The sequence below is a fragment of the Eptesicus fuscus genome, chromosome 16 (genome assembly GCF_027574615.1).
Source record: "Eptesicus fuscus isolate TK198812 chromosome 16, DD_ASM_mEF_20220401, whole genome shotgun sequence".
Taxonomy (NCBI): Eukaryota; Metazoa; Chordata; class Mammalia; order Chiroptera; family Vespertilionidae; genus Eptesicus; species Eptesicus fuscus.
Window position 1 is genome coordinate 12,070,786 of NC_072488.1, and position 25,423 is coordinate 12,096,208.

The 25,423-nt window shown below is 47.5% G+C and overlaps 2 protein-coding genes across 2 annotated transcripts in view; one reads left to right on the top strand and one right to left on the bottom strand.

The window, feature by feature from the left end:
• The first annotated feature begins 24 nt into the window (after positions 1 to 24).
• Positions 25 to 1,688, top strand: KRTCAP3 (keratinocyte associated protein 3). The gene is made up of 7 exons (XM_008162300.3): positions 25 to 148; positions 286 to 470; positions 553 to 612; positions 788 to 994; positions 1,116 to 1,250; positions 1,361 to 1,473; positions 1,596 to 1,688. The coding sequence occupies exons 1-6, from the start codon at positions 121 to 123 to the stop codon at positions 1,466 to 1,468; spliced, it is 723 nt and encodes a 240-aa protein (XP_008160522.1). The 5' UTR covers positions 25 to 120; the 3' UTR covers positions 1,469 to 1,473; positions 1,596 to 1,688.
• Positions 1,689 to 1,707: 19 nt separating this feature from the next.
• IFT172 (intraflagellar transport 172) overlaps positions 1,708 to 25,423 on the bottom strand; it is a 33,804-nt gene continuing 10,088 nt past the window's right edge. The window contains exons 14-48 of the mRNA XM_054728054.1: positions 25,241 to 25,326; positions 22,440 to 22,552; positions 21,163 to 21,330; positions 18,140 to 18,276; positions 17,867 to 17,974; positions 16,319 to 16,403; positions 15,922 to 16,014; positions 15,101 to 15,178; positions 14,615 to 14,863; positions 14,358 to 14,436; positions 14,023 to 14,143; positions 13,699 to 13,843; positions 12,825 to 12,914; positions 12,140 to 12,237; positions 11,832 to 11,967; positions 11,632 to 11,748; positions 11,231 to 11,373; positions 10,265 to 10,358; positions 9,826 to 9,890; positions 9,453 to 9,633; positions 9,111 to 9,220; positions 8,866 to 8,995; positions 6,678 to 6,776; positions 6,364 to 6,473; positions 6,161 to 6,224; positions 5,968 to 6,054; positions 5,588 to 5,704; positions 4,477 to 4,587; positions 4,174 to 4,293; positions 3,471 to 3,566; positions 3,197 to 3,256; positions 3,013 to 3,111; positions 2,561 to 2,714; positions 2,087 to 2,178; positions 1,708 to 1,885 (exon numbers count right to left, since the gene is read on the bottom strand). Of these exons, the coding sequence (XP_054584029.1) occupies positions 1,796 to 1,885; positions 2,087 to 2,178; positions 2,561 to 2,714; positions 3,013 to 3,111; positions 3,197 to 3,256; positions 3,471 to 3,566; positions 4,174 to 4,293; positions 4,477 to 4,587; positions 5,588 to 5,704; positions 5,968 to 6,054; positions 6,161 to 6,224; positions 6,364 to 6,473; positions 6,678 to 6,776; positions 8,866 to 8,995; positions 9,111 to 9,220; positions 9,453 to 9,633; positions 9,826 to 9,890; positions 10,265 to 10,358; positions 11,231 to 11,373; positions 11,632 to 11,748; positions 11,832 to 11,967; positions 12,140 to 12,237; positions 12,825 to 12,914; positions 13,699 to 13,843; positions 14,023 to 14,143; positions 14,358 to 14,436; positions 14,615 to 14,863; positions 15,101 to 15,178; positions 15,922 to 16,014; positions 16,319 to 16,403; positions 17,867 to 17,974; positions 18,140 to 18,276; positions 21,163 to 21,330; positions 22,440 to 22,552; positions 25,241 to 25,326 (3,925 nt within the window). The 3' untranslated portion in view covers positions 1,708 to 1,795. The remainder of the gene's footprint in view (positions 1,886 to 2,086; positions 2,179 to 2,560; positions 2,715 to 3,012; positions 3,112 to 3,196; positions 3,257 to 3,470; positions 3,567 to 4,173; positions 4,294 to 4,476; positions 4,588 to 5,587; positions 5,705 to 5,967; positions 6,055 to 6,160; positions 6,225 to 6,363; positions 6,474 to 6,677; positions 6,777 to 8,865; positions 8,996 to 9,110; positions 9,221 to 9,452; positions 9,634 to 9,825; positions 9,891 to 10,264; positions 10,359 to 11,230; positions 11,374 to 11,631; positions 11,749 to 11,831; positions 11,968 to 12,139; positions 12,238 to 12,824; positions 12,915 to 13,698; positions 13,844 to 14,022; positions 14,144 to 14,357; positions 14,437 to 14,614; positions 14,864 to 15,100; positions 15,179 to 15,921; positions 16,015 to 16,318; positions 16,404 to 17,866; positions 17,975 to 18,139; positions 18,277 to 21,162; positions 21,331 to 22,439; positions 22,553 to 25,240; positions 25,327 to 25,423) is intronic.

A 25,423-nucleotide genomic window follows, 5' to 3' on the forward strand; every position in this document is an offset into this window, starting at 1 on the left:
GGAGCCCCGCCCGGGCGCGGAGGTGGGGCCTTCAGGTAGTGCTGGGGCGGAACTGGCCTGCGAGCGAGGGAGGGGCTGCGCTCAGGTAGAGCTGCCCGGCGGCGGGCGCGGAAAGACGCGATGAGGTGCTGCCGCCTCTGCAGATTCGGTAACTCGGGCCCCTTTGCTGTCGTTTTCCGGCACCCACCCTCAACCAGTCCCACGACCCCTGGTGCTTGGGTGGTCGCGCGGGGCTTTCCAGTTCCTCTCCGGGCTCAGGCTGGCCCCTCCCCCCGTGCTCCGCAGACGCAGTCCGGGGCCCTCGGCGGCTCATGCGCGTGGGCCTCGCGCTGATCCTGGTGGGCCACGTGAACCTGCTGCTGGGGGCCGTGCTGCACGGCACCGTCCTGCGGCACGTAGCGAATCCCCGCGGTGCGGTCACCCCCGAGTACACCACTGCCAATGTCATCTCCGTGGGCTCAGGGCTGCTGGTGAGTGCGGCCGGCGGGCCGGGGTGTGGGCGGGCGGCGCACGGAGAGCATTCCGGCCTCACTCGGGCTTTGTGTCTTCCAGAGCGTTTCCCTGGGACTTGTGGCCCTCGTGGCGTCCAGGAATCTCCTTCAACCACGACTGGTGAGGGTAGTTTCTGGAGTTCTATTGAGGGGGCCTTGAGTCAGGGCAATGGGGGCTGACTCAGCTTCATCTTTAAGTGGGGAGGAAGAGACCCAAATAGAGAAACCCAGGTGTCTATAGTCAGTGGGGGCGTGGGCCACTCCAGGCTGCTCACCTGATCCTCTGACCCTGCCAGCACTGGGCCCTGCTGGCAGTAGCTCTGGTGAACCTGCTCTTGTCCACCGCCTGCTCTCTGGGCCTCCTCCTCGCTGTGTCACTCACTGTGGCCAATGGTGGCCGCCGGCTTATTGCCGACTGCCATCCAGGACTGCTGGATCCTTTACTACCGCTGGACCAGGGGCCTGGACACGCTGACTGCCCCTTTGACCCCACAAGAATCTATGTGAGTGTGTTCTCAGCTTTTTTTTGCAGTCCCCAAAGCCTTGGTCTGCCCCTTTAATCACCCCAATTTGCCACTCCTGCCCTGCTCCCTCTTAGTACCCCTGTCCTTCTTCACCTTTTAGGATACAGCCTTGGCTCTCTGGATTCCTTCTTTGCTCATGTCTGCAGCGGAGGCTGCTCTGTCTGGTTACTGCTGTGTGGCAGCACTCACCCTCCGTGGGGTTGGGCCTTGCAGGAAGGAAGGGCTACAGGGGCAGGTAAGGAAAATGAACAGGAAGGGTTCACTCAACACAGATTGGCTGTGTTGAAAAGATGCTGAATTATATATAATTCAGGAACAGAGTACTAACTATACCCCTTTCTGCAGCTGGAGCAACTGACAGAGCTTGATCATCCTAAATGTAAAGGGCAGGATAATGAGCAGCTACTGGATCGAAATCAAGAAATTCAGGCATCCCAGAAAAGTTGGGCTTAGGACAGGTAATGGGCCATGAGGATTGTAGCCTGGGAAAGGATAGGGGCAGGGATTACTTTTAGAACCGGGTCTGGTCCCTTTTTATGCTGCTTGCCCTCTGACCTAGGCTCTCTCTTCTATTAAGCAGGTGCTGATCCAGAGGCTCAGTCCACAGGGCTTTCCACTGACCCACAGGATGATATAAATACTGGAATAAAATAACTCTTCTTCTTGCTTCTGATTTTGGGGGAAAGGACACTGGGTGACCTTAAAGAATACAGTGGTCTCTGTTAGTTACAAGAGTTTAATGAAGGAAATAACTTAATATTCTTCCCTGAGCTCTACCAGTTACTGAAAGGAAAAGCTGGTGCTGGGTAGCCCTCCACACCACTGACTGATGAATTTCAGCACATCCTGGCACACTGGGCTGTGCGAGGTCTGTAAGCAAATAGAACATCAGAGGAACTCATCAGTGCTGAGAAAAACATTCGTGCTATAAAGAAAATTAGCTCCATCAGTATGGGCAGCAGGCAGGGTTCAGAGCCCGCACCTGCCTTCTTGACAATCCCACCATCCTCCTCGTTTGTTTTCTTCAGTGCTGTTCTCCCTGCCCCATCATTCAAGTCTCCCCGCTCTAACCTTGATAGCCATAAGGAACTTATTCCAGTTGTCCTTGTTAGCTGCCTTCCCTGGCCGCTTAAATTCAATTTTGTTCCTCAGAATGGGGTATCCTGTAGGGGAAGGAAAAAAAGATGAATTGGGGATTGAGGGGGAAAACAGTAATTTAGGGGTAGGGATGTTTTCTGCATCCTTTACAAAATCAGTAAAATAGTTTTTGTCTTTTTAAATATGTTTCTTGGTTTCAGAGAGGAAGAGATAGAAACATCAATGATGAGAAAGAATCATTGATCGGCTGCCTCCTGTACTGGGGATTGAGCCCACAACCTGGGCATGTGCCCTTGATTGGAATCGAACCTGGGACCCTTCAGTCTGTAGGCTGGTGCTCTATCCATTGAGCCAAACCAGCTGGGGCAGTAAAATAGTTTCTTGGTCCTGCTGTTTTCCCCTCCTTTCTACCAACCATAGAATATGGGGTGCTATAGGGTTCTGTACCTGTAATGAGGCAGGGCAGGGCCCGAACTCCAGTGCTAGCCGCCACCAAGGAAGCCTCATAGGCCCCTCGCTCGTCCCGAGGTAGAACCTGCTCTAGCCGCTGGTCCATTGAGACTGTGAGCACCCAGTCTCGAACCTCTTCTCTCTGAGTCTCCTGGGAAGGACACAGGGAGCACAGCTTCATACAGGGCAGGGCACATGGGAGGATGGTTAGTGGGGGAGTTGCAAAGCCATCATCCTTTCATCCATAAATGGTCCTCCTTGAATTGAGGGTCAGTCATGCCCTTGGCTTTTCCTCTGCTTCTGCTAGGAATAGTGAGGAATGAGATCATTCCAAAGATGTGGTGGACTGATGGCCTGTACAAAGGGTTGGGAGGACCATCCTAAAGTGTCCTCCCTTCTCAATGCACTCACACTGGCGAGCCTCCCATTCTCCAATCCTGTGTCCTTACCGGTATGTGCTGCTTGGCTGGGAGTGGCACCTCAAAGGGAATGTCTGTATCCTGAAAGTCAGAGTGGTCAAGGGCATCCAGAGTCCCTTCCTCGATTGCCTGTGGCAGAGTGAGCAGCCATGAGATAGTCCCAGCTTGTGACAGGCAAAACCTCTCAACCTCTGGGCACAACCTCCCTACTCACATCGGTGAGATCCAAAAAGCGGTTGAGGAAGATGAATGCCATGTTCTCCCAGCCAACTGCCTGCAACAGAGAAAAGTTGCAAGTGGAAGTGAGTAGCTGGGCTTGGCTGCTTCTGCAGGGTGCAGGGGCAAGAATCCAGGAAGACACAGGAAACTGCTCTCTTCCATAACAGCCCCACACTCAGCTTTGCTCTACCTGAGCACATGGGGTAGTCTACCTACCAACTTGTGATCTCCTTATCTCTCTAACCCCACCCTTCCTCGTCCCAGCTTACCTTGGCAGCGATGCCTGCTTCATAAAAGGCTTTGTCTGCAGGTAGTAGCTGGGTGTGACGTAAAAGCGAAACAGAAAGCTTGGCAGCCACAGTTTCCTGTGGATTAAAGTCAAAGCTTTGTGACCCTGGCACTTCAGTGACTGAGCTATCAGACCGATGATCCTATGACTGAGGCAGCCATCGATCCAGAAAACCAACATCATTGTTAAACTGCTCTGCATCTCAAGCCATTCTGGGTCTTAGTATTTTCATCTTCACAGAACTGGGCACAGAGTATAAAGTTCTTCCATTTTTAGAATTGTATTATCTAAGTACATGAAATAATGATACAATTTGTTAATAAGGCAAAGGTATGTGTATAAGAGTTGAGTACAGAAATCATGGGATTTGAATGTTTAACCTTTTGCACTCGGATGTTGAGTGTGACTCGACACGGTTAGCATTGGTAGCAGGAATCGAGAAAAAGCAAGCGAGTGCAAAGGGTTAAGCATAATGAGGCTGTGCTGTGTGGGCACAGAGCCCTGAGAAGTTCAAAGGAGGCAAGGAGAAAACCATCTCAGCAAGGATTAAAGAGTTATGTGAACAAAAGAAAAGCTAGGAGAGAAGTGGGCTAGGCTTGAGAATCCAAAACTTGAATTCATTCAACATCATACATTCGAAGAAGCGTCCATAAGACTGAGTGCTTCTCCCCCCTCCATCTTACCAGCTGTTTGACACTCTGGGCCGCAGAGCGAGTGGCATAGTAATGAGCGATCAGCAGCATCGTCTCAAACTCCTCATGTGCTGGAGAGTTTGCCTCACTGGACTTCAGCAGGTTTTCACACTAGAGCAGACAGAGCATAGCCTGGGTCAGGGATCAGGGGAGTACCAGGGCCATAGAGTGGTTAACTGATGGCCACCTGAACACAGGGAGGTGCAGTACATCAGAGGATAAAGATTTATGTGCCTGAAAGACGAGACGAGGACAGGGACAGGCAGTCCACTGTTGTGGACCTGACTTCCTCACCAGGTTGAAGAGGACATCCCGAAGGTCAGCCCAATTGTGGTAGGCCTCAGCACCGTTGGTCCCAGGTGAGTTCACCATGTCAGTGAAGATCCTTTTGTAGATGTTGAAGTTCTGAAGGTAGAGGGGTAAAAAGAGCTGAGTGAGAAGGGGACAAAGTGGAAGTGGGGTCAAAGAGAGGAAAAAAGGCTGTAAATGTGTGTGGAGGAGCTAGGAAACAATGATGGAAAAAGTGTTGATTATATTTTAGGGAAGAGAATGAACAAGAGTAAAAACTATTTCCTACTAACTGGTGATCTGTGACTGGGCAAATATGTGAATTCGAATGCAGTCAGTGTGAATGGGCTAATACTCGAGAGCTGTGATGCTCAGGAGAGCCCTGTTCATTCATTCACTGGGGGAAATTGGCCCTAGTGTTGTGTGCAGGGACCTCAGGTCCAGCTGCATTGGATAATGGACCCCCATCCCCAGGCGCTGACAATCAGTGGAGAACTAGACACACCTGGAAAGCTGCTGAATCCTATGAGATCTTCCCCTGGGACCTCCCCTAAGATCTCCACCCTAAAACCCTTACAACCGAGGACCTGCGCCTTTCTGTCCCTCTTCTCTCCCCCCCCCCCAGCCCCGCCCTCAGGCTTGTTACCATTACTTTCCTCACTCCCAAGCTCCTAGGCCAGTGATGGCGAACCTATGACACGCGTGTCAGCACTGACACGCGTAGCCATTTCTGATGACACGCGGCCGCTGAGGTGGCCGAATGACGAGGATGAAACATTTACGAAATAATGTTTTTTCCTCAAAGTGACACACTACCCGAGTTATGCTCAGTTTTTTTGGCGAAGTTTGACACACCAAGCTCAAAAGGTTGCCCATCACTGTCCTAGGCCCTTCCTGTTCCCTGTGTGTTGGCTAAAAGCTTGGAAGGCTGGTGCTTCTTCAGTGGGTAAATCCTCCAGAGGGGCTGTACATTTTGGAAGAGACTGGGTGGGGTTTCTGGGCATGATACTGATCAAAGAATCCTTAACAAAGACAGTTCCAGAGGGCAGGGTGGTTCTCAAGGAGAAGGAAACAGTTGCCTGGAGGAAATATTTCAACTCTAGGAGCAAGCTGGTACCTGTGGGTTAGCAGGGGCTCCGTGCTGCACGTACAGGGCCAGTGCCTGGGCATAGTCACCCTCCCGAATCAGGTGAGTTGCATACAAAGCCACGTACTTGTGCAGAATCTTGTAGTTCTGTTCCAGGGGTGGAGGAAAAGCAAGGGGGAGGTTGGGATCAGTAAGACCAGGCAGTGAAGGTGGGGTGGTGACTAGAGGCTGCGGATTCGTTTAGGAGGCAAAAGGCCAGCTTGGCCTCCGATCCCAATGTATGACTAAGCTCTTTGATGCTGATTAGTCATCTTTTGGGTTTAGAGGAGTAGGGGAGAGAGCTCTGGGGCAGGTGTGGAGTCCAGGGAACTTGTACAGAAGAGCTAGGAATGGGAATAAGAGAGCAGTACCTGCTTGGTAGCTGTTTCAATGCACTTGTCCCACTGGCCCTGCTCTACATACAGGTCCAAAGCAGCCACCACATCTACACCCACCAGCTGTGGATCAATGGAAAAAGAGGAGATGACATGAAGGGGAGAAGAGGGAGAGAATCTCTTGAGTCTCTGTGTGTGTTCTGTCTCCTGCTAACTCCACAAGTCTCACCGAGTCCACTTTGCCCTGGTTCTTGAGGAAATCTTTATAATGCTGGTCCACATAGTCTTCATACCTGTGAAGATGTACAGAGATAAAATACTTCATGGTCCAGGGGTGGTCTCATGGTCACACTCTTCCCATGAGAACTTTCTCCCACTTTTTACAAAAGGAAGTAAGAAAATTTCCCAGAGAGAAGGGGGATATGAACTCACCGGGGATCTAACTCCTTGGCCACACGCTTGGCCTTGTTCCACTCCTCACCCTCCATGAAAGCATCGATGGCTTCCTTGACTAGGTCCAGGTTCAGGTAGAGCTCTGCAGCCTTCATGGTGGGAAATCCGAGACTGGAGACCATCTTTCTCCTCCTCACCTCCGTTTTCCCCTCGGTGAACTCTTCCCTCCGTTTCCCCAGAACTGCGTGCCACCACTGCCCAGAGGCCCACCTCATGCACTTTCCTGGGTGTAGATGTCACCATTCTACCCATCTCTGTGAAATCTGTCTTTTCAGTCCCAGCACCCTACTTACTGCATTGTGCTTTCCAATTCCAATCAGCTGGGGTCCGATAGCCCGAACTACCTCCAGACTGCGTTGGGGAGGCAGAAACTTGATGGAGAGTTCGGCTGCCTGAGGTGGAACAGAAGGTGGAAATAGGTGGTAGGAGAGACAAAGACTGCTAGGGGCCCTCAGCCTGATCTTTTTTTTTTTTTACCTCCAGTTGCCAACTTTCTCTTAAACCTTCCGTGAGCTCACCTTCCACCCTCCTGGGAAAAGCCTGCCTTGGTGGTCCATCAGAGCCTTTAAGTGACCATCAGCACTCTCTACTTGTCCTCTTTTCAGACACTCTTCGCTGTCTAAGGTCACTGCATTTGGTCCTGCCACCTTTGACAAACTGGTTTCTCAGGTTCTTTGTCACAAATAGAATCTTGGTAACATGGTATAGGAAACCCTAAAATAGGAGCCCAGGACATTTTGTAAATATTTGTGTTGGGTTTTTTTGAGCCTGTTTCCTCATCCTGAAAGTGATGGTTTGTCTAGACTTGTATTGTCCAGAACAGCAGCCACTAGTCACATGTGGCTGGGCCCAATTGAGATGTGCGGGAAGCTTAAATGCACATTAGATTTCAAGGACTTGGTATGGAAAAAGGAATGTATAACATCTTAATAAGTTTTTATGTCAAGTACATGTTGAAATAACAGTTTAGATATATTGGGTTAGATAAAATGTTATAACTATTTTCACCGTTGGTTTTTTTTAAATTTATTTGAATGTGGCTACTAGAAAATTTTAAATTACATGTGTAACTTACCTTTGTGACTTCATTTTATTTCTGTTGGACAGTGCTGGTCTACATGATCTTAGAGACATCTCCAACCCTAAAACTCAGTAAGTCTACAAACCAAGTATTCTGTGAGCTTACTCTGTTTCCACTGTGATGCTGACAGCCTCACCAGATTCTAATTTCCACACGCTGTAATTTAGCTATAGACTAGGTGAATCCTCCTGGCCTTTTCCCCACTTATTCTTTTAAATATATATATATGGCCCTTGACCGGAATCGAGCCCAGGACCCTTCAGTCCGCAGGCTGACGCCCTATCCACTGAGCCAAACAGGCTAGGGTTTTAATATATTTTTATTGATTTCAGAGAGGAAGGGAGAGGGAGAGAGAGATAGAAACATCAATAATGAGAGAGAATCATCAGCTGCCTTCTACACACCCCACACTGAGCCCACAACCTAGGCATGTGCTGCCCGGACAGGGAATCGAACTGTGACCTCCTGGTTCAAAGGTCGACACTCAACCATTGAGCCACGCCGGCTGGGCTCCCCCACTTATTCTTGCCTCTCTTTCTTTCCCTGCCAAACCCGTCAAAGTTTAAAGTGCCCCATCCAGCAAGCCACCCTCTGACCGATCTGAAGAAGGTCGAGTCATGCACAGACCCTGGTAAACAATGCCCTGGATTAACACAGCACAAGTTTAATAAGTACTTGCTGATTAAAATCTGCTAAATGCTCATAATCAGTCATCAGTCCTTCTCCTTCCTTCCCCTCCAACTTCTAGGGGCTATTCAATTGCAAGGCCTCAGAAGCTGAGGGAAACTCTACAAGGGCATCATCCACCAGCATTTTATTTAGGGGGCTGATCAGCCTCGCCCCTTCATAACTCCTAGTACCACATGTCCTCGAACCTAAGGCACATCACTTAAACTGTACGTGTATCCCAATTTCAAAGATACTAAAATGTGATTATGTCTTAGAACTGATGAAGCATGTTGGCTTGCCTTAATCTGCTAAGATTTTTTGGAGCTGCTGGGTAGAGAAGCCCTGTTGGGCTCCAGCTCCAGGGTCTGGACTTTGCCCTTCCAGCTCTGGCCCCAGGCCTTGCTCTTCCTCACAAAGCCTCTCTGAACTTCACTTTGAATCACACACTTGAGTGGTCACTAAGGTGATCACTTCACTCAGATACAATATTAATTAACTGAGCCACATGTTAGTCTAGCTTTCCTCCATTTCTGACTGTCAGGGTTCTGTCTTTTATCCCCTTTATAGCCTTTGCAAATTCTGGATCTAACATCTGGCAGGCACTCAGTAGATACCTGCTACCTGATTGAAAACCAAAAGGTGGAGGTAGGAGGAAAAAGACCGCGTTTGAGGAGTGCTGGTGTGAATGGAGGCCTGGGAGGCAGAGGCCTGGGAGAGCGTGGCAGCCTTACCTTCATCCAGCACTTCTCCACCAGGCCGCTGCTTCCTGTGTCCCGCACTTTGAGGTAACAGTCGACCGCGAGGCTATGCTCCCCAGCCTGCTCCCACTGTCGAGCTTGTTCCACTAGCCCCTCCATGCCTCTGTGGAGAGGACAGTGCTTGTGACCAGGAACGGGAGGGCAGCCTCTCCTGTGCCGCTTTATACCCACCCCCACCCCCAGCCCTGCCCACATTTCCTGGCCCCTCGGCTTCCTACCTGGCCCCCTTCTTGGTAGCTTCCCGCTCATACTCCTCCTGCAGAGCCTCCAGCTGGCCGGGCATGTAGTCCTTGCAGATCCGCAGGGCATCACTCCATAATCCAGCCTCCTGCTCAGATTTCCAGGTATCAGGAGGGCAGAGGCAGGTGTGACAGCCTCCCACTGCCACATGTGGTATGACCCACTGACTGCTGGGTCTTTGGACCTGTCTTCTTCCTCTTTCTCTCCTTCTCCCCAGTACAACCTGATCTTACTCAGTACTAGAGGTCAGTGTAACACTCTGTAGGCTCGCATATGCTCTCCCCCTCCCCCCATGGCCCTGAATTCGGCGTTTGTCCCACCTTATAGTAATTGAGGGCCAGGCCTGGCCTCTGGGCCCGAAGCAGCAGTCCTTCTGCTTTCTGAAAGTCCTTCTCCTCCAAGGCCCCCCGGGCCTGCCCCACCAGCACGTCCGCGACACTGTCAGGGTCGTGGGCTTCGGCCACACGCTGAGCAGCCTCCCAGTCCTGGTTATGGACAAACCTGCTCCCAGACGAGAACACAGGAGAGGCTAAGTATAGGATTGAGGCCTCAACCGTGGGAGGCAAACAGCCTTGCCACTGAGTGGGTATAAGATCTATTGGTACGAGGTTTGGATGAAGGTGAAGATGACCATGAAAGATCCTGGGGCTGGGCTTGGGAGGTCAGGATTTAGGAGGTTCTGGGGTAACTCACATGAGGACTGCTTCCTTGGGTTTACCAGCCCTGATGAATTCAGCTTCAGCCTCTTCAAATTTACCCTAGAGCAGTGGTCGGCAAACTCATTAGTCAACAGAGCCAAATATCAACAGTACAGCGATTGAAATTTCTTTTGAGAGCCAAATTTTTAAACTTAAACTATATAGGTAGGTACATTGTTATTAACTTAATTAGGGTACGTGGTATTTTGTGGAAGAGCCACACTCAAGGGGCCAAAGAGCCGCACGTGGCTTTTGAGCCGCAGTTTGCCGACCACTGCCCTAGAGGGAGAGAAAGGCAGCCACACATGAGGAGGTGGGCACCACAGGCAGCTCTGAAACCGGAGGGATGAACATCTGGCAGCAGTGGGCTGGGGGATGGAAAGGAGGGCTCTGGGGTCAGAGTCAAAAGCAATGGAGAAGGGTCACAGCCATACCTCATCCTCCAGGTACATAGCGTATTTGAGATGAATCTCAGGGGTCTTGTGCTTGAGGGCCAGCCGAGAGAGTTCAAAAGCAAATTCAAAGGAGCTGAAAGAGAAGGTGCAGATAAGGTTGCCTACTCAATACTTCTATTTATAAGAGGAAAAGGGAAAGGGAGGGCAAGAGAAAACAGAAGGGGCAAGAATTGAGGGACCCTGACTGGTTTGGCTCAGTGGATAGAGTGTCATCGATGTCTCTAACTCTCTATCCCTCTCCCTTCCTCTCTGTAAAAAATCAATAAAATGTATTTTTTAAAAAAGAATTGAGGGGAAGGGAAAGGTTGAGGAAGAAACTGGTATGAAGTGATAGAGAAGCACCGATGTAAAGAAAGGCAGGCAGCCCTGTGACGTCACATCACTGCCCCGGGGATGAGGACACCTTTGGGAAAGCCTGGGCGGTGAGGAGTGGGGTGAGCAGGAGGGAGGGAAAGGAGCGAGCCTCAGCACTACACCGACAGGGTAGGAAGGGCTCCTGCCTCCTCCTGGGCCACAGCTACATCGCAGAGAAACGGTCTCAAAGATGAGACGCCTACCCTCCACACTGGCTCGATGCAGGGTAACTGCAGGTGTTCGTAGTATTACTTAAAAAAAGCTCATTTTGCATGTAACGGAATCACACTTCTGTTACCCAGAAGTAAGTTACTGGCTCAGTGCATTTTAGCGTTAAAAGCTGTTCTCGCTCCACTTTTATCCTTAGGACAGCCAAAGATTAAACACTGTTCTGGGACCCAGGCAATAGGGGAAGAGTTACTAACTCATCCTTGCCTCTCTGTCAAGTCCTTCTAAGGATCTCTCTCTACCACATTTCTTCACTCTGCCTCAGCCTGCAGGAGTGCTCGAGTTCTACATCCTTCTCTTTCTCTGTGCTCTGCAGAGGCTCCGTCCGGAAGGGGCCAGTGGAGAGAAGGCTTAGTGCCTCACCAGTTGTCGGCAGCATGGTCGATAGCAGCTTCCAGAAGTCCCAGCTTATTAAGCAGTCTCACTGCAGCCTCTCCTCCCAGGCTCTTTGCCCAGAGATAAGCCACCTGTTTGTGGGCATTGGCTCCTCCGTGAGTCTTGGCCACCTGTAAAGCAAAGCCCCTCGCAATCCTCCAGAGCAGGGCTACACGGCTGCTCCCTTCTCATCTCCGACCTGACCTCAGCTCTGACAAGGATCAGGTACCTGCGCTAGAACGACAGGAAGAAGGCTAGGTTTCAGGGGCTCTTAACCTGCTTATGGTCCAAGGACAGATTTCAGGTAGTCCATAAACCCTTAAAATTGCATGAGAAATTGGGTGTATAGGTGTGGATATGGGAAAGATGATGTGGCCTGGATTCCTTACCCGGTAGGCTTCTTCCCAAAGCCCGCTGGACCGGTACATGTTCACTGTCGCCTTCCATTCCTGGGCCTCGAGGTAGTGATACTCAGCCTCCTGCAGTCGGCCTTCAGCCTCCAGCTCCTGCGGAAAGGTGGGTCGGGATGGAGAAGGGCAGATGGAGCTTGTCTGAGGACGGGGTGAGCAGGGACAGAAGAAGGGCTCACCTTGCCCAGATGTAGGTGTGTGTCACCGAGGAGATCTGGGTGGTGCTTTCCTACCAGGCGGATCATATCATCATACAACTTGTGCTTTTTGAACATGGTTATGGCAAGATCAGGCTCTTCCACTGTCACGTACAGCCTGGGGATGGGAGATACACGTGAGCCTCCTGGACCCACATTCCTGTTGCTGGAGTCATTCCTAAGAGGTCTTGTCACTGCCTTCTGAACAGAGGGCACACACCCTCAGACCCCAGCCCTCCCTCCAGCCCTGGAGCCTCATCTCCTTCCACACCTGTGGGGCCTCGGCTCACCTTTCAGCCTCGCGGTACTTGCCCTGCTTCTCCATCTCCTGTGCCTGGGTGATGTACAGCACCGACACGTCTTCTGGCCTCATGCACTTCATCGCCAGCTGTGCACACAAAGGCAGAGCAGCCTCAGGTGCCAGCTCCCAGGAGAAGCAGAGGGCTGTGCAGAGCAGTCAGTGAAGTGGGGCTCGAGGGACCTTGTTTTCTCAGGACTCTGCACTTTCTCATCGCCCACAGGAGTGTGTTACTGCCCCTCTCCTAGTCAGCTCAGGGAATTCCAAGGCCATAAGAAGCCAAGTAAGAACTATGATCTGCTAAGGCATGAGGGTCAGAGATGCCCTATGTTTGGGTACTGGGGCATATGTCCCCATTACCATGCTCCTGCAGTACCCACCGGGTTCTGGGAGCAGAAGTGAGAACACAGCTGCCAATGTCATAGGGTGTCAGGAGTGGTATTCCAGATTCCCCAGCTCCCAAGCCCAGCTAATGTGCAGAATTATAGGTTTGGGAACATGGGTCTCTTCATCCCTGCCTTTCCCTGTGGCTAGGGATCAAAGTTACCCAAACTACATTTCGGTACTTTCTCAGCTCTCTGGGAACCCATGGAAATGGGAGATCAGACACTAAGGAGAGTGGCACCACCACCACAAAAGAAGAATTCTCTTGTCATGAACTCCACCCACTTCTCTACCTTGTGCGCCTGCTCCCAGCGGCCAGCCTGGGTGTACATGTCTATTGCATCTTTTGTCCGGTCTCCCTTAATGTAGAGTTCCTCAGCAATCTGTGGTTGAGAGACAGATACAAAAGGTCAGAGTGACGAGTTAAAGCTGCTGGTAGGAGGAAAGAACAAACCTCAGCCAGGCTGGAATAGAGCCTGGGGTGCTGTTATCTATACTAATAAAAGGGTAATATGCTAATTAGATCAGACATCTTCCGGACAAAGCCACGGAGGCAGAGGTGTTTAGGGACATTAGGCCGGCAGGCAGAGTGGTGGTTAGGGGCAATCGGGCAGGCCTGCAGGTGAGCGGTTAGGAGCCACTGGTCCCGGATTGAGAGAGAGATGTCTGACTGCCGGTTTAGGCCTGATCTCCAGGATCGGGCCTAAACAGGCAGTCAGACATCCCCCGTGGGGTCCCGGATTGGAGAGGGTGCAGGCCAGGCTGAGGGACCCCTCTGCATGCACGAATTTCGTGCACCAGGCCTCTAGTCATACCATAACAGAGGAGAAAATAAGACTATGGGTGTCTCACACCTTCTACTGCTTGGAAGAAAAGACCAACCCAAAACAATGGGAGTTTAAAGGGCCTTGCCTTTCTGCAAAGCAAGGGGTTTTTAAATTTCAACTAAGTTGGGATTATTCATGAAGAATCACTCATGGTGGCACAGAAGGAGGGTCTGTGTCATGTTGGAATGAAATAGGGTCAGTAAACCGTTTGTTTCCATTTAGGTGGCGAAGTTGGTCCCCAGAAAGGACTTGGTAAGGTGGCCCCCATTTCCTGTACTGGGTCCTCTCCTTGTTGTCAGGTACTGCATTGCCTCAGGCTGCAGAAAGGGCTCTTCCTCACCTCATACTCCTGCAGAGACGCATAGTGCTGGGCCACGCGAGGATAGTATTTGGATGCAGTGTTCCGGTCCTGCATATCTAATATATAAATTGCCTTCTTCCACTGGCGGGCACCCAGGGCAGCCTCAATTGCTTTAATGGAGCACCTGGCACAGTGGCAAAGGCATAAATGTGTTAGAGAGAGGAAGATGGATGCAGGTAAAGGATACCTCGTGCATACTCTGCTCTACGTTTTGAGATCTTTTCTTCTAGGCCTTGGTGTCCTTACTTGCCCCAGCACCTCTCACCTCCCATCCCATCTCCTCTGCACCCCAGACCATCATACCTGGCTTCAATATAGTGATTAATGGCTGCGTCAAGCTGCTTCTGCTGCACCAAGTGGTCCCCCCACGCCTCCTCTAGTTTCACCACTTGCACTGGGAATGCCAGTCGAGCCAGCTCCACCGCTGCCAGAGATGGAGAGGTACTTGGTTCAGACTTCAAGGGATGGGACTCGGGAAAAGGAAGACAGGGAAATGAAGTGCGGAAAATCCGTGAGAAGTAGAGGAATAGAAGAGAAGCGAAGCCAGTCAACCTGAACAGATGCACCAAAATGGGAATGGGGAACTGTTTGGGTAAGAATCTATGGGTTGTGAAGGATGGGTTGTGAATGGCTAGTACCTTTCATGAAGGCGTTGCCTTTACAGTAGCACTCCAGGGCCCGCTGTGGGTTTCGAATCTTCTCAAAAAGATCACCTGCCTATTAACATACTATATTACTGCACAATACCCCTACTACACAGAGAATCCAGTGTCAGCCCCCAAAAGAAGAGAATCAGCCACCAGTCAGGGAGGGCTATGCACTCTAAGATTCCTCTGGGCAGGAAAGGGGCACTGAGCCCTGGAGATAAGGGGCAGGAACAGGAAGTCAGCCATACCCTTTCATACAGTTCCCCCTTGATAAGGGCTGCGGTGATGAGTTCTACCAGCTCGGTGTTGGCTAGCAGTTCCTCTCGGGTCAGCACCAGCCGAGCAGCTCTGGCGGGGAGCCCGGCTTTGAGGTAGAGGCTGATGGCTGCTAGCCCATCCCCTTGGCTCTCCTGCAGTTCCCCTGCTCGCTCCTCTTGCTGCGTGTCCATCAGCCACTGGTAGTAACCCCGGCGCAGCTTCTCTAGGGCAGGGTGTCCCTGGACATGTAACAGAGAACTGGGAGTCACATCCCTCCTTCCCACCTTTCTGCTTCCCATGCTTCTCCAATTCCATGGTAACCACGGAAATCCTCTTGGACACCAATGTCCTAACTCCTCACCATCCCAGCCCCAGCCCCGTTCCAGTTCCTACAGCCTCCTTGACAAGAGAAGGTTTCTGATATTGGTGGAACCGAGTTCTGAACCATTGTGGAGAAGACAGAACCTTGAGTATACCTTGGCCTCAGCCACAGCGATACACTCGTCCCAACGGTGCAGCTCCTGGTACATGTTCATGGCCTCCTCAACAGCGTTCTGGGGGAACCCGGGCAGAGGAAAGAGGAACACCAGGAAAATATGAGCATCAGAAGTCAGCAAGCTCTCCTCAGCCTGGCTAAGATGCCAGCCCATGTGGCCTTGACTTATACACAAGCAGAGACAGATTTATTGTGAAACAAGAGAAGGTTAAGCTTCAGGGAACCTTATTTGACAGGCTCCTTCCAAGTCAGTTTTTTTTTTTTTAATTTATCCTCACCTGAGTATATGTTTGTTTGTTTGTTTATTTATTTATTTATTTTGAGTATATGTTTATTGATGAGAGAGAGAGAGAGGGAGAGAGAAACATCTATTGGTTGCCTTCCGTACGTGCCCTGATGGGGGATCAAACCTGCAACCTTTTGGTATATGGGATGGATTGGTATTCCAGATTCCAACCAACTGAGCTACCCGGCCAGGAATCCAAGGCAGTTTTTCTTAAACAGGGCTCCTCAAATTGTATAAGCTTCAGCCCCCATAAAATCCAGATCTTCCTCCATGCACAAGAATTATAAAGACAGACTCTGGAGTGCAGGGGAAGATAGACGTTTTATGAAAGAGAGTAACTGTAAGAACTAATGCAGAGAAGGAAATTGAGGAGTGAAACTAATGGCATAAACATTTCTGTAAGTTCTCTCCAGACCTTTGGAAGCCCAGCTAACCAGTGCTCTTTCCTCCTCTGAGTCTGCCTCAGTTTCCCTCCCTTGATCCCCTTATCCATCCGGTCCCTCTTCCCCCATTGCCTGTTCCAAGAAGATCATTTCAGCCAGTTTGTAGTTCTTCTCCAGCATGGCTAGACGTGCTCGGACCTGATAAAAGTCTGCTCCTTCTCCACCCTGCAGGAAAAGGGAGGTTCTGGTTAGTCTGTCAGTGCTGCAGGAGCCATTCTGTCCGTGCAGGCTCAGACAGGAAGGCCAGAGAGGTGTGGAAACTAAAAGACTTGGAAAGCTGAAAAACTTCAGGAACTTAGAGGCTTAAGGTTTGGCTAGAAATTCCAAAATGGTCCAACTTGAGGGTGCAGGTGGGGTGGGGTGGGCCGGGTAGAGGAAATTAGTTAAAGATGGAAAACTAGGATTCCTGGAGCTGAGGACTAAGAAATCTCAGCTGGAGAGACTGAATGAATTGGAGGACAATACTTGCATATTCCCGAGACATTTTATCTGCAATCTCGTTGGTCTCATGCAGGAATCGAGCTTTTGCTACGTGGCCCAAGGCAGAAAAGCACCTAGGGTATGGAAGCAATAACAGTAATAGTAATATTATTATAGGATCATCATTAATTCACTGGCTCAGCAGGTATATACTAAGCATCTATTATATGCCAGGCACTGTCTTGCCAGAACTGAAGACACGAAGGGAATAAGACAGATGAGGGCATTGCTCTTAGGGAACTTACTTTCTGGTGGGAACAAATAATTAGTAAAAAAAAAAAAAAAAAAAAAGGTAATTTGAGAGAATGAAAAAGAAAAGAAAATGTGTGGGCAGTTAGAGAAGGCCTGTCTGAGGTGCTGATATTTGAACTGAGACCTGAATATAAGACGCAATCATGTAAGATGGGGAAAAATTATTCCAGGCAGAGGGAACAGCTAGTGTAAAGGCCCTTTAGCAGGAGTGAGCCTGGCAAGCTCAAAGGGCCAAAAGGATCCCAGTGCGGCTGGAGGCAAATGGGCAAGTAGGTACCTGGTATGAGAAGGAAGCAGAGGCTAAATATTGTAGGGCCCTAGGACATGGCAAAGAGTTTGGGTTTTCCACTAAGTACAATAGTAAGATGCTAAGCAAGTCCTCTACACAATAGTAAGATGCTAAGCAAGTAAATGATAATCTAATTTATGTTTTAAAAAAATTACTTAGTACAATAGTAAGTACAATAGTAAGATGCTAAGCAAGTAAATGATAATCTAATTTATGTTTTAAAAAAATTACTTCAGCTGCTATGAGATGAATGGACCTAAGGGTATAGGACAGTCTCAGTGAGACTACTTAAGAGGCTTTTGCAACACTGCAGGTAGGAGATGGTGGTGACCAGTTCTAGGGTGGAGGCAGCAGGGTGGGCAAATAAAACTCAGATCTGTTTCTAAGACCCTGGATCAGAGTCCCTCTGACTTGCTGATAGTCTAGCTATGGGGAGTACTGGGGAAAGTGGATCAAGGATGATTCCTAGCCAAAATAGCTGCAGTTGACCTACAATCTGTGCTCTTTGCACAGATGCTCTCACCTGTTCTTCACTATCACTACCCTTCTTCTTTACCATCCTTCAAGGTTGATTCTATTATTATCTCTATTTAAATAGAGGAAATCGAGATACTAAGGCTTGGAAAGGTTATATAATCTCTAAGTTTACACAAATTGGTAAATGGAGCCAAGGTTTGAACTCTAAAAATCTGGAGTCCCAAGTTTGTCCTATGAACTCCACCCCTCTACCATACTCAGAATATACACATCAATGCAGGAATTGTTAAAAACTTTGAAGCAGCACCCAGTTACAAGAATGGGAAGCAAAAACAGTAAGACACACTCCTGCAGTCTAGGATGGGGATGTTTGGGATAACTACCATGGAAGGGCTCTATGACATCTGCTGGCATGGGAAGGAAGCAGTGCTGAACACTGGGGAGGAGCGGCCCACACGCCCAACACCCATGTGGTCAGCCCTTCTGCTGCTGACACCTCAGCTCTACAGCCCCCCTCACCTCTCGGCAATGTGTAGCTGCCTCGCCTCCAGCGCCAGTTTACTCAATGTTTTCCACATGGCCTCTGTTTCTGGGGTCATTTTCAGAGTCTCCAAGAAGGCCGTTGCCCTGGAGAGGGAAGGAGCCAAAACACAAGGCATGAGTCCAGGGTCAGGAAGACACGGAGGAACTTTGGTGATGGGGCAGGGCAGGGGAAGGCCAGGCATATCCTGTTTAGATACAGCCAGTTTTACAACCCGTTCCAGGTTGCTGGTTACCGGCCCAGCTCCTCACCGGGTGTAGTTGCCATCATCAATGGCTGTTCCAAACTCAATGAGGCCCTCATCCAGTGTGTAGGCAACTGTAGTCACACCTTCGGTCACCATCACCTCGGTCTTTCCCCCTTCCCGCTCCAGACCTACAACATCACCCTGTAAAAAATTCAATCCCCCACCACACCCCAATTCCAAGTTAGTGTTTCTACTGAGTCAACTGCAGAACAGACCCACCCTCATGCTCACACTGCAAGGGAATTACAGTGACCCTTGTTTTCCTAACAGCTAGTTTCTCTCAAGAAGATAAAATTTCCTTATCTGTGCTATTATCCTTGGGTTAAAGTACACTCATAGCTTTGATGGCACTAATGCCTGCAGGTAAGGTGACAAAATGTGACGTCCACTTCTGCTTCCAGCAGTACAATGACTAGGTATTCTTAAGGATTTTCCCCTAAAAGACAACTTGACCCTGGCATAGTATTTATTAATTTTTTTTAAACTCTCACTTGAGGAGTGAGGATATTTTTTCCCATTGATTTTTAGAGAGCAGAAGGGAGCGGTGGGGTGTGTGTGTGTGGGGGGTGGGGTGGGGGGAGACAGAAAAACATAGATGTGATAGAGACACATCAATTGGTTGCCTCCCCCACACACCCCAACTTGAGGTGGGGATCGGACCTGCAACCCAGGTACTTGCCCTTGATACGGAATGGAACCCATGACCCTCCGGTACACAGGCTGATGCTCCAACTACTGCTCTACACTGGCCCAAACCTGGCATACTTTTTAATGCATTGCTGAGTTCAACTAAAGAAATCACCAGGAATGCTCCTACTCCCTCTTCCATCCTTTCCCCTTGAGACAGAAAGGGGTGGGGGGGAGGAGAGGGAGAGAGCGAGAGAAGAAAAGAGAAGGAAAGGAAAGAAAAATGAAGAGCAAAGGTCAGCAAGCTAAAACCTGATCAGGACACTATGAAAGGTGAGCAAGTGTGAAGAGTACATTTGCTCTGAAGGCAAACACAGTATCAGGATGGGTTCTCTAATACAACAGGGAGGCCAAATCTGAGAATCCCTCATTAAACCTCAGGATCCTCTCCTCAGTAATGGGAACGAAAGTGGCCCAGGTCACTGATATGCCTGATTCCTGCAGAAGCAAACACAAATCACCTTGGGAGGAAAACATTTTAGGTCCTTGGGATTCCAAAGTATTCAATCTGATATGAGCTCATAATTTTAAAAATACCAAAATGCAAGTTAAAGGATAAACAATAACTATGAACAACAGTTTTGGACTTGGCAAGGATTTCAGATAGTAAAAATATCAGTTATGAAAAAAAGTTATAGAATATAAAATGATTATGTCTGAAACATATAAAGACCCAAAAGATGAAATGAAAAATTAAGGAACAAGAGACTATAAAAATAATGGTCATCAGAGTGGGAGGAAAAAAACAAAGCATTATGAAAAATTTAAATTTTAAACTACAAAATCAAATGTATGGTTTTAAAAAGCAGGTTAGGCAATGATGGAAATGAATTAATGACCTGAAAATTGTACCTAAGGAAATGATCCAGATTGTAGCATGGAATAAGAAGGAGAAAGGAAATATAAAATAGAAGTTAAAGAAGTAAAAGAGACAGGACAAGAAATATAACATGCCTAATTAGAATTCTGATGGAGAGACTAGAGAATGCAAGCAGCAATGTGTGAAGGATAATGGCTGAGGAATTTCCAAAACTGGTGAAAATATGTGTACTCACAAATACAGGAAGCACAATATATAATAAGCAGGATAAATAAGGGAAATTTATATTGATACACATTGTAGTAAAACTTGAAACTACCTAAGAAAAAGATTTTTTTTTAATATATTTTATTGATTTTTTACAGAGAGGAAGGGAGAGGGATAGAGAGTTAGAAACATCAATGAGAGAAACATCGACCAGCTGCCTCCTGCACATCCCCTACTGGGGATGTGCCCACAACCAAGGTACATGCCCTTGACCGGAATCGAACCTGGGACCCTTCAGTCAGCAGGCCGATGCTCTATCCACTGAGCCAAACCAGTCAGGGCAGAAAAAGATTTTTAAAAGCATCTTGAGAGAAAAGACAGATCACCTGTACAGAACAAAGAAACTGGTGCCATGATGATGAATCTAAACAAATTGTCTGTATAAAATAATATCTAACTTTGGGGATAATAAAAGAGAACTAAAATAAGGAACAACAATGGCAAAGGGGAAGTAATTGAAGTTAACAAAGGTTCTTTTAATGTCTTTGTATTGTTTGCAGGGGAGTGGGGGTTAGATGCTGATTACTTTTAGACTTTGTTAATTTAAGTACATGGTAAACTTTCAAGAGTGATCACTATAGAAATACAATGTAAACCTCCAAGTGGGGTGGGGGGAGAGTGAAAAATGGTATTCAAAAAGGACAAAACAAACACACCCAAAAAACCCTCCAACCTTAATCAGTCTAAAATGAGGCAAAAAAAGGAGAAAAAAAGAGATATAGAAAAAGAACAAAAAGTATCAAGTACTCTATCCACACCCACACAGTCATCCTGGGCTGGCACAGGGGCCTCTCTGCTGTTTCCGTAGGCTCCTCCCAGATTTTGGAAGACAGGTGCGTGTGTGTAATGTGGTAGGACAGAAGAGAAGGTCTGATCTGCAGTCTGAGGAAAAAGGAACTGGAAGTCTGAATGGCTTATAACAGAGAATCAGCACACAAGGACGTGACATAAGAGCTGCCCTTCCAGGGGGGATCTTCCAGCCTGAGGGACCGCCTCGGTAGGACTGGGCGAATTCCCAGGGCCACTGTAGTGGAGACCATACTCCAAGGGTCTAATATAACGTCAAGAATCTGAACAAGAATGGTTCTAGGGCCTGGTCCACTGTGAGGAAAGAGTCTAAGCTTTTTTTATTATCAACCCCAACGCGGAGATTATGGGTGATGGGCAGAGAAAACCAAGTAACCTTCGGAGCCTCTTCAGTGCTCTAATTGTCAGCCTGACAGTCTGCCTGAGGGGCCCCGGTGTCGACATACCTTTATAGAGGTCATGGTGACCCTCTCAGGTGCCTCAATGTTGTACCACACACATAAGCTGTTTCGGTTCTGAGCTACCAGCACATCACTTCCTGGGACCCACTGCACGTAGGAGCAGAAGTTGAGGATCATTGTCTTCGAGCAGCTTTCAATATCGTATAGATGCAACTGAAGAAGGAAGGGGCAGAGAGCACAATTACATGGGGATAGGTGGTGTTTTTGGATCTTGACCATTTCCCTAATGGTGAAATGTGCTGAGTTGACCCACCAGTCAGGGACATGCTGAATTTCAAAGCTTACTGACTGGAAACCCTTGAAGTTTACGTTGAGTTGGCATATTCTGACTGGCCAAATAAGAGATGACCTATAGAGCAAAGATCTACACCCTACAAATTTAAGTTAGGTGAAGGTCAAACTTTCATTCTTAGAAGAACTGGGCCAGAGTTACCAGCCTGGATTACAAAATGAAGGCCACCAGCCCGGCCTGCATGGCTCAGTGGTTGAGTGTTGATTTATGAACCAGGATGTCACGGTTAGGACAGATGCCCAGGTTGTGGGCTCGATCCCCAGTATGGAGGCAGCCAATCAATGATTCTCTCTCATCACTGATGTTTCTCTCTCTCTCTCTCTCTCTCTCTCTCTCTCTCTCTCTCTGTGCCTTCCTCTCTGAAGTCAATGTAAAAAAAAAAAAAAAAAGGCAGGCCACCAGACAAATTAAATCGTCTGGAATTTGTGATGTGGCTTTCGCATAATAATGAGAATAAAATAAAAAATCACCAGACAGTCTCTTTGCCCCTGAGGTTGAACTCTGGTGATACCATATTGAAATCAGAAGTCTGACAGCATTGTAGCTGGAAGATAGGTGCGTGTATGTAATGTGGTAGGACAGGAGAGAAGGCCAGCTACAATGCTGTCAGACTTGTGTAGCTGAAGAGCACTACAACAGCAGGTCTGGGGAAAGGTCAGTGAGGCACAGGAAGAGGAATGCTGGGGGAAGGAAGTTTCACAAGGACAGACTTGTGAATAGTAAGAGAGAAACCAACTCTCAAATTCCTCTATTGATTTTGGTGCCATCGTGATACAGTCTCCTTAGGGGTAAGAGAGTATGGGTTGTGATATCAGATACAAAGAACGTGGATTCTTCTGGGCCTTGTGCTATGGTAATGGCATAGCACCAAGAAATTACATCGCATCCTGCTCCCCACACTCCCTGGTAGCAGCAATACCACATCCTCTATGGACCAGTCAATGGCTAAGGCCTTAGTAACTCTCCTCACACGAAGTTTCCGGTCCCTGAAGAGAAGCTTGTGCCCAGTCTCGTTAAGTTCCAGCCAATCCACACGGCTCTCATGGCTGATAGTGCCAATGTTGTAGCCACCAATTAGATCCACTAGAGAGTAAAGGAGACAGGATTAAGAAGAGACATTCCACATAATCCTACACAGGGCATGAGGCACTCTGCAAAAGTCTGGCCTTACAATTACAGGTTGGGTTTTAAGAATGTTATATCAATCTAGAGTATGTCCTGAGGAATGCAAATGGCCAATTCAACGTAAGTTTGCTAAGATGCTTAAGATGCTGGGTTTTTAAAAAAATTGTTGAGGTTTTGTTTAACTCTGTAGTTAACTCAAAAAATGTGTTTCCTCTCTGGTACTCTTGGAGTTGTCCCATAGTAGACCAGAACTATGGAGCAACTGGCTTCTATTACTCACGAAATCCTCTGGAATATAGCACTGAGCACTTTAAGGATGTGCCCCCAGTTACAGCACACCCCTGAGAGAAGGCTGATGAGCAAAATGACCTTGATAATCAGATTGACTCCATGGAGTTACCTGCACATGAGCGTGCCTGTGATGTAAGAGCACTGAGGGGCAAACAGTAGTGAAGGCACACACAAAATCGGGGGAGTCTCTGAGTAAAGCTAGGCTGGTCAGGACAGAGGATGAATATTTTGTTTGGTCTGAATCTTGTAAACAATATAAGAAATGATCACACTTAAAACAGACCACTTGCCCTAGCCGGTTTGGCCTGTGGCCTGAAGGGTCCTGGGTTCAATTCCAGTCAAGAGGACGTACCTCAGCTGCAGGCTTGACCCCTGGGCCTGGTCGGGGAACCTATGGGAGGCAACCAATTGATGTGTCTCTTTCACCTCAATGTTTCTCTATCTCTTTCCCTTCCCTTCCACTATCTCTAAAAATCAGTGAAAAAATATCCTCATGTGAGGATTAAAAAAAAAAAAAAAAAAAGAACAGACCATTCAGGGATTCCTAGGATGCTTTCAGGGAGTCTCTAGAACAAAGCCCATTCACAACTCTTATTGATATACATTATTAACAAGCAAATTACCTGCCTTTGTTGTATATGCTGAAGCTAAAGACTAAATGCCAGTTAATGTCTACAACTAGGAAGACGAACTTAAAAATGAATTTTCCTTTAATTAGGGAGCAAAAATAATAAAGCCATGTTTTAATGCCCTAATATAAGTAGAGTCATAGAATGCTAGAGCTGTGGGGACTCTATATTTTACATACACTGAAGAGGAGACCTAAAGAGTGAGGTGAGCCTGGCCAATGTTGCTCAGTGATTGGGTGTCAACCCATGAACCAAGAGGTCGCTGGTTTGATTCCCAGTCAGGGCACATGCCTTGGGTTGTGGGCTCGATCCCCAGTAGGGGCATGCAGGAGGCAGCCGATCAGTGATTCTCTCTCATCATTGATATTTCCATCTCTCCCTCTCCCTTCCTCTCTGAAATCAATAAAAAAAATATATTTTTAAAAAGTCTGAACACTAAAAGACACTGAAAAGAAGAGAAAATGCAAGCCATAGAAAATATCTGCAAATGAGAATAACCACCAAAGGCTATAAATGCACACATACAGAACTCCTTCAAGTCAATGAAAAAAAAGAAGACCTGATTTAAATAGGCCAGGGATATGATCTAGCAATTCACAGAAGAAGAAAGCAAATGCCAATAAACAAATAAACAACAAAAATATACAATTTCATATACATCAGGATAAGTCAAACTATTTCATATACATCAGGATAAGTCAAATTATGAAGTCAGGCAATGTAAAGTATTGGAAAGGATGTGGAAGAACAGAAACTCTAACTGCTGGTGGGAGTGTAAATTGGTACAATATCTGGAGAGCAATTTGGAAATACTTAGTGAAATTAAAGATGTGTCTCTTCTATGATTCAGCAATTCCACTCTAGGTATAAATCTTAGTGAACTGAAACACTGTAACAGTGAAAAACCAACAACTTAAGTGTCCATCAGGAAGAAACGAGATAAAAGACCAACAGTACATATAATTAAATGTTTAGGATTTGACAGAACTGGGTATGGATACACAAGTAATAACAATCTTAGTATTACTAACAGCTAACATTTATTAAATACTTATTATGTACTAACCACTAATCTAAGTGCTTTTCATATGAGGTAGCTGGTATTTTTATCCCCATTTTGGGAATGAGGAAATTGAGATACAGAAAGGTTAAGTAACTTATCTAAGACCACACAGGTACTAGTAGAGAGGTGGGGAGGTTTGACTCCAGAGCCCTGTTCTTTATAACTACACTATTTGGGTATGTTATTCTCTAGACTTCTTAGAGAATACTTTGCTATTCTCTATACTTGTTTTTTTTTTTTTCTATGCTTAAAACATTTCATGATGAAAAATTAACAATTATAAACCAGTAAAATACAAATAAATTTTCTCATCACTGGTTACTAATGACAAAATATACAGAAAGTAAGGTACCTTCCAGTTCTAAGAGTCTATGATTCTATGAAGTCTAAACAGGAAAATTTATAAATTTGCTAATGGTTCTTCTCTACAGTTCACAATTTTTCACACCTAATATATATGTCTGGAGAACATGAATAATTATATGAGCAGGCCTATATATGTACCAACGTATGGACATGTGGAGTTGAACATTTCACATATCCACTGTAGTGTGGGGTCACACATTTACATCTGATTTCTGGATCCTCCACCGCACACAATCCTGTGATATGGAAGTGAACTATAAACATCTATTTTAAAAATTATGAGAGAGTCTTACTTACCTATAGCAATAGTCTTAATATCAATAAGGTAAGCCAATTTCTTATTCTCTTCCGTTCCCTGCTGACACCTCTCATTAATACGGACGCTGAAACATGAAGGTGAGGTAAGGCAAAAGAAGGAAGTTGGGATGTTTATCCAGGGCTCAAGCACCCCATGGGATGAAGTTTTAAGGTTAATCTGAG